The 10,641-nt window shown below is 37.6% G+C and overlaps 1 protein-coding gene across 2 annotated transcripts in view; it reads right to left on the bottom strand.

The window, feature by feature from the left end:
- Positions 1 to 308: 308 nt before the first annotated feature.
- LOC122630769 (tyrosine-protein kinase Drl) overlaps positions 309 to 10,641 on the bottom strand; it is a 75,677-nt gene continuing 65,344 nt past the window's right edge. Inside the window, exons 6-9 of one of the 2 annotated variants that reach the window (XM_043815642.1) lie at positions 5,283 to 5,439; positions 4,564 to 4,831; positions 4,300 to 4,486; positions 309 to 3,980 (exon numbers count right to left, since the gene is read on the bottom strand). In XM_043815642.1, the coding sequence (XP_043671577.1) occupies positions 3,732 to 3,980; positions 4,300 to 4,486; positions 4,564 to 4,831; positions 5,283 to 5,439 (861 nt within the window). In that variant the 3' untranslated portion in view covers positions 309 to 3,731. The remainder of the gene's footprint in view (positions 3,981 to 4,299; positions 4,487 to 4,563; positions 4,832 to 5,282; positions 5,440 to 10,641) is intronic. The other variant, XM_043815643.1, reaches the window with a different exon arrangement.

The raw sequence follows: 10,641 nt of genomic DNA, 5'->3' as shown, positions 1-10,641 counted from the left end.
CAAAATTTTCTTTTTCATTATTTTTGAAAATAACAATAACGTGTTTTAGCGAACAAATGTGTCAAATATGTTAAAAATTCAAAATAAACATGGCATTTTAATGTACTCATTAAATTACTATAATTTTTTACTATAGAGGTACAAAAAGATCTCATTTAATCTTAAAATATCACATTTCTGTTTAGAACACAAAAGTTTTATAATCAAGATCTATCGATCCTTGCGCATAGAATATTTCACAAAATTTCTTTATACGTTATTGAAATGTAATGACTCTTTGATATATTCGATCGAACAAAAACATAAGAAACTTTCTACGAGTTCCAAATCAGTCTACCAAGTCTACCTTACAATTCTGAAATTAATTTTTGATAAAGGTTTGAGATAAGGTTTGGAGTGATTAGAGGGGTAGATTGAAGACATTGTATTGCTTTCTTCTCAACACGTATATTTCTTCGCTTTTTCCGTTGAAAAATAATGCCGTAAATCGTCGTAGGAAATAATAGAATCTGCACAAATCAACTCACTCGGCGCACCACTATCCTTTATTCGCTAGAGGTATTTACAGTGAACTCGAAACTGTGTTCGGAATCCTTCGGAATCCTTTTAAGAGGTCCGTGGTATTATCGGGATCGTGGGTTGTGGGTGGACTGCCGACGAGATAAGAGGGGGAGAGGTTGGGGAAAGGGAAAAAGGGAAAATGGGTTGGGAAAATTCGAATCGAGAGAAACGAAAGACTCGCGGGAAAATCAGTCCACCCTTCGATTTCTCTCGTTGCCATTCGAACGATTCGATATTCGTACGACGAGAGTTTCCCGCGATAAGGGAAAAAACGAGATAGGTATATCGTTATCGTTGTCGTTATTAATTGGATCTTGAATGCGCGTGGAAATTAAGCGATTTCCAGCGTACATCGATAGCGAAAAAAGTATGTATGTGTGCGTGCATACGTGTCCGCGTGTGTCGGGTTGTTTACTACTAACGCGTTCTTCCCTGTGTATACGTGCGTTCGCGTTTGTGTATGCAACCCTAGCCAACCCTGTTCCTCCATTGAAACAACATTCACGAAATACGAGTATCGGATTACAAGACTATTTAGCCGTAGGTACCGACGATTTTCGTTAAATTAATTAATTCGCTTTACAATTTCGTAAGATTTAAAGATTAGCGAGCAATAAATTCGTTATAAATAGTTTAGTTCGAGTAAATTTCTTACTTGCTTTCTTTTTTTTTCTTTTTTCCTTTTTTTTTTTGTTTTTTCCTTTTTTCTTTCTCCCAAAAGAAGAAGAGCGACACTCGCTGTCATTGTTAAATAGTTAATAATATGTACGAGAATGTAGAGAGCCAAATTCTTTCGACACCCTCTTCTTCTCTTTTCTCTCTTCTTTCTCTTCTTTTTCTTGTTCTTTTTTTTTTTGTTTTTTTCTTTTTTTTTTTACAGAGAGCACATCGGGAAATATCGAGGAAAAACGATAGGAAAGAGTGGCGGGAGTGTGGGATAGGGAAAGGAATAAGGATTATAATGTTTTTGTAATCGGGAAACATGCGAGACATTTAATAAACATCGAGTAATTAGTAGAATTATAGGACCGGCATTTATACGAGTTCCTCGAAATACTCGACTTAAAATTATTCGAGAGTCGATCTTTTTCGAAAATTCGACAATCTCTCTTTATCAGCGCTAAATCGACTTTAAGATTATTAAAACAAAAAAAAAAAGGTAATCTACGCGATGTTTTGGCAAGAATAATAAGAAATAAGGAAGTCGAACTTTCTTTTTTTTGTTTGCGCGCTCTTCAAAATTCTCGAAAACAAGGTTTCGATTCTTCGAATCGACGAATCGTTGAGATTTTCGATCCTTCGAAAAAATCGACCGATATTGCCAGCCCTAATTAGAATACATTTAGAAGTAGATTAGCAGCAGCGATTAAAATCAGTCGTCGAATTCTCGCTTGGGCGTGTTTCAGCGTGATGATCGAGGGACGACGTAGGATCGAAATTTAGCGACGAGAGACGGCAGTGGCGGCAAATTCGAGCTTCCTCGCGCGTGACGTGCGTACCTACGTTCGACATGACTTTCGCGGTGTAGCTAATAGGTACATAACTACGAGTAAGAGACGTATAGTCAAACCGCCCATTTACGCAACCAGCCAGTATACGTGCGCGTGCGCACTAACTCATACACAACTCTGTCTCTTTTCTCTCCCTCTCTCAGCCTCTCTCACTCTTTCTTTCCTACATATACGTACACAACTCTTTCTCTCTTTTCCTTCGTTCGATTGTATTTGTATGTGCGCCTTTCGAAGGTCAGATACACGACAATAGGATTCCTAAGTGTGTCTCCGAGCCTTGCTTCTGTACATGTATATTTCCCTCTTTTTTGTTTATATGTGTATGTCAGTGCTCACGCGCACGCAACTCTCCCCTTCTCTTTTCCTTTCCTTCCTTCTTTCTCTCTTTCTCTCTCCCTCTTCCTCTCTCTCTCTCTTCCTCTCTCTTCTCTCTCTCTCTCTATTTTTTTTTTCATTCTCTCTTTCTCTCTCTTTTTATGTCCTCGACTTGACGATAATCCGAGACTTCGCAATCGTAATCGTTAATGAATAATAATCGAACGACTACACGGGTACAGGCGCATTTACCGATTCGATCTTCCGCAAAGAGTCTTTATAATTACGAAAAGGGAGAAAGAGAGATAGATGTTTTCTAAGCCTGCCATTTGCCAAGATCAACGAGAAAAGGTTACATCTCCCCCTCTCTCTCTCTCTCTTTCTCTCTCTCTCTCTCTCTTTCTCTCTCTCTCTCTCTCTCTTTTCCTCTCTCTCTCTCTCTCTCTCTCTCTCTCTCTGTCTCTCTCTGTCTATCTATCTATCTATCTATTCCTCGTCTTAATTAGCAAAGGCCATAATTTCGTAATTGCCGTTTTTGTCCATCGACTCGCTTAAGTTTCTCTTCTTTATTTCGTCCTCCGTTCTTATCTTGCATACGAGCTCCGTAACACTATTTTCCCTTTTTTACGATTTATCCCGTGAGAATCGTCATTTTAATTCTTATTTGCCAATTATATTTCATCTTTTTTCTTCGAACGTCGTATATGCGAAGGTAGTTATTTAAATTTGCAATATCAACGAAAGAGAAAGTAATTAATCTGTCTTCTTTTTATTTTCTTTTCTCTTTTCTTCGATTTTTATATATCGACAAAACGAAATCACTTCGATGGATCGTTTCATTCGATCGTTTGTCTCGTCGTTAATCCGTCTTACTTCGGAAGACGACGTATTGCGTTTCGATAGGCGCACCTTTCCTTCTTTCTCTACGTTCTTCCTCTCACAAGACTTTTTGAAAATCATGGACGGACGTAAACATATATGTGTTTCGATCGCGAGATCGGATTCGCGAAGATTCGTCGTGCGGTTACCTAGACCAGATATAAATCGAGAGAGAAAGAGAAATAGAAAGAGAAAGAGAAAAAGAGACAGACAGATAGACACAAAGAGACAGAGAGAGAAAGTGTAGAAAGATAGAGATAAAATATTTTATGGTGTGTTAAGCGAAATATCACGAATATCAAAAGGTATTTCCATTATTTCGCAAATTTGGCAGTGCAAATTCAATTCCATTTGGTTTGATTTCGGAATGTTTCATTTGATTATCGAAATTAGTCTTTGATTCGCATTAGGACGTTTCGATCGACTCTTTCAATGAATAACTCTTTTAAACTCGTGATTGTAGATTTATATGAAACCACCGAGAGCGTCGTGAAAGTCCTGCAAGTAGGCGAGAAGTTGTGGCATCGTTGGTCGATCCCTCGAAAGGCCAAGCCAACAGACGGCCATAACAGCGAAGAGCTCGTCGGGACAAGGTCTTGGTTGTGCCAATCGATATCCATCTCGAAGACAGGCCATCATTTCGAATGGATCAACTTCAACGTACGGTTGCTGACCCAACGTTGCTAATTCCCAGAGGAATACGCCGAAGGACCACTTGATGAAGACAGAACAATTTCAGTGAGCTCGGTATATAAAATAATTACCGCTCATTCATTTTGATTTAAACTCTATAGTATTGCGGCATTTGAGAGACTCGTCGTTTTAAAGATTAATATAAAATTATTAAGAAAGGATCTATAAATGTTATATCTAATAAAATATATATATATGTGTGTGATAAATAAGGTAAGATATATCTAACATTGATTTAAACACGATATTGATATTAAGACATAGACGATACTTCTACTAGTGATCAAGGAAACATTGGCCAATACTATAACAAACTATCGTAAATGAAAAAAAATCGTACCACGTCCGTCGCAGTGCTATACTGATTGTGTTGAAGACTTTCCAAAGCCATCCAACGTATCGGTCTGTTTTCATTGTCCCCAAGACAATGATAATCCTGAGGAAAGAGATCTCGAGCCAAGGCAGCATCAGCTAATCTAACACGAAGGCTGTTAGGTTCTATCAGGCAATTTCTGGCAGCGATATCCCTAAAATACGAAAACATAATATCGTTAGATCGTAATAGAAAGGTCGAACGATTGTTCCTAGAGGGAACGTTTCTCACCTATGCAAAAGTCCACGACCATGCAGAAAAGCCCCGGCTCTGGCAACCTGAGCACCAACGTTCACCAGATCCCTGGTCACGGGATGATGATTCCCATCGGTAAGGTAGAGTTTCAGATTCAATTCTCCCTGCGTACTTGTGTACGCTAACAATGGGCATGAACTGTCAAGGCAAGCTGCTGCCAAGGAGGCTATATTCGCATGTACCAGACCGGCCAATTGCGAACCCTCCACAACGAGCAAGGATGCTTGATAAGCGGATGCTACCTCTGAAAGTTATGATACTTTATTTCTAATCGATCTTTTTTTTATTATCCTTAAATGATACTTTTCTAACGGAGGAAATGATACTTTCTCTCAATTTTTTTTTTTTAATTTAATCATCGATCATATTTCAAAGTGATATAAAAACTTTTATTTATTCATAAACTTTAATTTAACCTTCGCGAATACGTCCAAGCCGATTCGTAAAGATTTTTAATTTTTTATTTGAGATATTAAAGATATTTGTTTAATGGGACAAGAAATCGAAATATAAATGAAACTCGATCGATAATGGGTACATGAGATTTCCTACATTATCCAAAGTAGATACTCGTTGATCGGTTGTAGGCAAGTAGAACAACGAGAGTTTAGAACTTTTTTATATTTCTAAAGACATATACGTTTATTTCATTTTATTTGAAATAATAAGAATCGAGTTTTTCAAAGTGACTTTACCTGTCACCGTTTTGATGATAACTTCTTGCTCCCGACCACCCATATCCAAAGTTCCTCTGTATACACGTCCAAAGGTTCCCTCCTGTACGAGATTACGACAGTAAAGTGCCGATCTCGGTACTGAAAGCGCTCTTGCCTTTTCACAGGGGTCAGTTGACTGAAAAATTTATCAAGCAAAACAATTACATTTTCTAATTGAAAATTATATTCGTTTATTTATATCAGAATACATTAATGAAATAACTCTAGCAGGAAACATTTTTATATTAATTATTAGAGGATTATTTCAAATGGTTTTTGCATATAAATATATCATACAAATCTTGTCATAAAATCCTTTAAATATAACTAAATGCATACATGTGACAGGTAGATAAGCAAATAAAAAAAAAATATATGTATAGAAATAGAGAAAAAGTGACAGAGAGAAAATACAACGTTTAAATTAAAACACGTTTCACGTTATTTCGAGGATAAAGAAATGAAGAAAAAGTAGAAGATGAAGAAGAAATCTTCCGACATTTCGTCACTGTGGGTTGTCGACGTGTGTCCCCTTTGTTCTCAAACGAATTTCCATCGGTCCCTGTCGCGAAATGTAACGATGAAAGCCGACGTGGCACGGTATGAGGGCGGACTATTCATTAATTTCAATTTTACGGAGTTTTGCCTCCGGTTCATGCTGTACGTACGCTCACACGCCAACTTGTTCTGTGTATATATATATTTAATATATATATATATTATATATATATATATACATACATATTGTACACTCGTACATAGAACGTGGAGAATGAGAAGGGTAGCGGCGAAATAAAAGGAAGAAAAGCGGCGGAAAAGCGATTCCAAATGTGTTATCTCGTCCGGGTACAGTGAAGTTACTGGATAGGATGTATTCAATTCGGAAAAGGTGAGAAAGAGAGACATAGAGAAAGAGAGATATACAAATAAATTTATTTTAATGTTCGTAGTGAAATTAGACAGCTTAAACGGGGAAGAATGAAATGAACAAGTTAAACGAGCAAATTAATGTAAAAAACTATGGAAAGTATCTATGATATTGTTAATATATTATAAATAAATTAAATTATATCTATAGTTAAGTATGAATAATATAAATTACAGACAAAGTAGATTAAATTTTCGTTTACCGTTTCATTTATAATTCATGGAAATTTAACAAAAGCCAATTGAAATGCACACTGGATTAAAAAACATTCGTCATATTTCTTATTAAATATAATTATGTGATATAATTCGCCCTTTATAAATAAATGTAAATTAGATATATGTGTATAAGGTGAGAAATAAAGTCGATGAACGTATAGAATAAAAAAAAAGAAAAAAAAAGAAAGACGAGAGAGAAAGACAGAGAGAGAGAGAGAGAGAGAGAGAGAGAGAGAGAGAGAGAGAGAGAGAGAGAGAGAGAGAGAGAGAGGGAGAGAGAGAATGAATAGGATGTTGTTCGGAGGTGTCGTGAGGGTCGTCTCGTCGTCCAACGACGAGAGCGATTTTATGAAAATGCAAATACGTTTGATTCCACGGCTTATCGGGGTGGTGGTGCCTGTAATTATAGCGAGGGTGAACTGCGAGCACAGTATCCGCGAACAAGCGAGCATTGTTTCCGGAACGAAAAAGTGCGACGCGACGAGTTTTACGCTAGGCCGATTTCGCTTCTTCCCTCGAACGCGAATTTCCGCTTTTCTCTTTATCTCTTCCTCGTTCTCCTTTCGTTCCCTTCCTATTTCTATCTTTGTTGTTTCCGTATTCAGTTCATAACACACAACAGTCGTCGTCCGTCCTTTTTTTTCTCATTTTTATTTCGTACCACGTTATTCTTTTCGTTTTTACAATCACACTTGGCGAAAATGCGATTAATACTTGAAAAAATGTTGTCAACTGGCAAAATATACATACGAAGTTTTTCTCCATCATAATGCACCTTCGTCATCGAAAAGAGTGTAAAAAAAAAAAAATAAAATAAAAAAACGAAAGATATATTTTTATTTTCTGTTACGTACTCGAATAGATATATCGTAATTTCGTATGACTGTCGTGACGTTTCCATTCAGCACTCGTAATACTATCGTAATTACGTCTATTATCGATATTCATTATCTCGTAGGTATAAAAGATTGGAACAATAGAATATATAGGAATTTGATGAATTTCCGATAAGAGCGAAGAAAAGTCTTTAAATTTCCAATACTAATTATTCGACAATTATAAATACCGATTTTTTAATAATACCAACGTACCAATTAACTACTATCTCTGTAACGATTAACGATAACGGTATAGAAATAAATAAACATTTCCGAGTGACGTAGAAGTCGTGTTGGTAGCAAATGTAATATCAGAAACTCGTGGAAAATCCTATCAACGAGCTGGAGTGTGCTTATAATGGAGAATGTCGAGTGAAGTAGAAAGAGAGAAAGAAAGAGAGAGAGAAAAAATATTTTAATACGACGACATGAGTAGGATACGAAATCCAAATAAATGAAAAAAAAAAGAAAAGAGAAAAAAGAAAAACGAGAAAAAAGGAGGGAAAGGAAAGGAAATAAAAAGAGTGAGTATCGCCGAACGAGATAAAGAGAAATAGAGATACAAAATGGATTTTAGTCAGACCGAAACGGAAGTAGATACATCGTAGGGACTAGAGAGGATAGGGGTGGAAGTGGAACTTTTATCCTTTTGTTCTATCACGATATCACGCTATCGATTCCGCGACGTGGCCGCAGGCAACCTTTTTTCGTTGGTCCGTGTGTGCACGAGGCAAGAGTTTGATTTATTTATCGAGTGGCTTTCGTCAAATATCGTGCCGGTCATGCAGGCCGTAGGCGCTTTAAAAGCTTCATTTTCAGGATACATTCGTGCATTTTTTTCTCTATCTTTCTCTATTTCTCTCTCTCTCTCTCTCTCTCTCTCTCTCTCTTTCTCTCTCTCTCTCTTTATCTTTCACACACACACATATACACACTATTGTTCTCTTAGTCGAACTTCGAAGCGAGAAATAAGTCGACGATGCGGATTCGATTTAACTCGATGAAAGTTGTGTCCTAACTCGGACTGGAAACGACGAGAGAAAACGTTGGAAAGAAGCTGCGGGACCGAGGTGAAAATTAATTAAATCCGAGAATCGGCTTACGCGAACGCTCTCCGTTGTCACTCGTACTGCTTTTTTTCTTCTCTTTCTTTCTTTCTTTTTTTCTTTCTTTTCCCTTTTTTTTTTTTAGGGAAGGGCAGTTGCGTCTCTATCTCTTCTGCATCATCGTATATTCATTGATAAAACCATATAGAGGATTTATAAAAATATTATATATGATTACTTCTCCGAATATGAATTATAAATTCGATTACGTGATCGTCACATCTATTGCTTTCATAGATTTTTTTTTTTATATAACACATATATATGTTTCATATATTTAATAAATTTATCTATCGTACAACATACTTATGTTTAATTTCGTTACGAAGAATCACGTTTCACGGTGAGAGAGAATTTTCCAGGAGATATATTTCAGATCTCGTGGTTCTCTGAAACTATCGTCCTCTAGACTCAGGTCAGGGAGTATACCGTCTCAAGCGTATCGTTTTACCGGTACTAGAAAGATATATAGACTGAAGAGAGTTAAGAGAAAGAGCTAAGACGCGCGTTGAAGACAAGAAGAGAGAAGAGTTTCTTCTCTCACGACCGCGCAAGCAAGCGGGTATGTAACTGTTCGTACTCTTGCATGCAAATTGTAATGTGTGCGTAAAGAGGAGGTTGCTTTTCTGTTAGGGCCGAGACACATACACACTTACGTACGTCTCTGCTACCCGGGTAAATTGATCCAAGATCAAAGCCGAAACAATCACAGGACCCACTTTCAGCCACCCTTTGCCTTCCTACCCTCCTCTCATCCACTCCTTCAACCCACCACCTCTTCCTTCTCCTCTTCTTCTTCGAAAGCAGTTTGGAGCTTTGACGAAGAGAAAGAGAGAGAGAGAGAGAGAGAGAGAGAGAGAGGGGGGGAAAGAGAGGAAAAGCGAAGTAACCGTGTGTGTAATCTCCCTGCTTTCTCCGACATCTCCCCTTGTTACCCTCCCGACCTTCGTCACCCTCTTCTTTTCGAGAAAATTAACGTAAAACGTTGCTCGTTTCCATCATACTTCTCCCTTCTAGAATATAAACCACCTCCTTATTCGTGCCGGTTTTGGTCTCTTTGATAAACTCGATTAACTTTTCTTTACTTCCTTCGTCGTTTTTTATTCCTTTTTATTCTTTTATTTCTTTTTTAGCTTTATTTTTATTTAGAAAGTTCGAAAGTGATATTATATGGAGAATGTTAATAACATTGTTTAGTTTACCCAGTCCTAATATTATGATTGCATTATTATTATTCAATATGTCTACTAACATGTTTTCTTAACAAATGTTATATTACTATACACGAATAGAATAACCCACGAAAAGGACAACAACCATATGATAACTTTAACATTTTGCGTGAGTTTCTCCCATCTCGGCCTTTCCCAACTGCCTACGTCCTTTAATATTAATTTTCACGAGAAGTTGTCTTATCTCGCTCTGTTGTCTCGTATCCACTCACACGAGTCCGAGGAATGGCGCGAGACGGGAGAGTCTGGAGAATTGGAATTTTCGATGAGACAAAGAGGGATAGAGTGTGTGAGAAAAAGAGAGAGAAAAAGAAACAGAGAAGAAAAGTGAGTGACTGAGAGAGAGAAAGAGAGAGAGAGACAGAGAAGGAGTAGGTGGGGAAGAGAGGGGAAATAAAAGATAAATAAGAAAAAAAGGAAAAGAAGAAAAAAGGGCAAAGGAAAAAGACTACACGTGTAGATATGTATCTCCGACAAGAGCCGAATCTCGTTCGGGACTCGTTCTATATGTGTGTGTGTGTGTGTGTGTGTGTGTACCTACCTATGCTTGCTTTGAAATAGCTGAATAAAGGGCACGAAGAGGTGGGAAGGATCGGTGCAGGAAAAGTTCACCCTGGCAAGCGGCTCGCTCGTCTGCGAACTCGATAAACTTTTGAACGTGGATTTTCTCGGTGTATACGAAAAGAGAGACGAGACGAGACGAGACGAGACGAGACGAGACGTAATTCGAATAGGAAAGAAAAATGCGCTAGAGGGAACGAAGGAGATGTTTTTTCTCTGAAATCGTGAGGGGATCGACGGAAAAAGATATTTACCTACTTTTTGCGATTTGTCTCTCAAAAGAGTTCGCAATACTTTCTTCAAGTGAACTCTCTTTCTCTCTTTCTCTCTCTCTATCTCTCTAGTTCTCTCTCCTGCTCTCTCTCTCTCTCTCTCTCTCTCTCTCTCTCTCTCTCTTCGTTTTTTTCGAAGTTAA

The sequence above is a fragment of the Vespula pensylvanica genome, chromosome 7 (genome assembly GCF_014466175.1).
Source record: "Vespula pensylvanica isolate Volc-1 chromosome 7, ASM1446617v1, whole genome shotgun sequence".
NCBI classification, from domain to species: Eukaryota; Metazoa; Arthropoda; class Insecta; order Hymenoptera; family Vespidae; genus Vespula; species Vespula pensylvanica.
The sequence above is the reverse complement of the archived record's forward strand: the minus strand, read 5'-3'. Positions and strand labels throughout refer to the sequence as shown.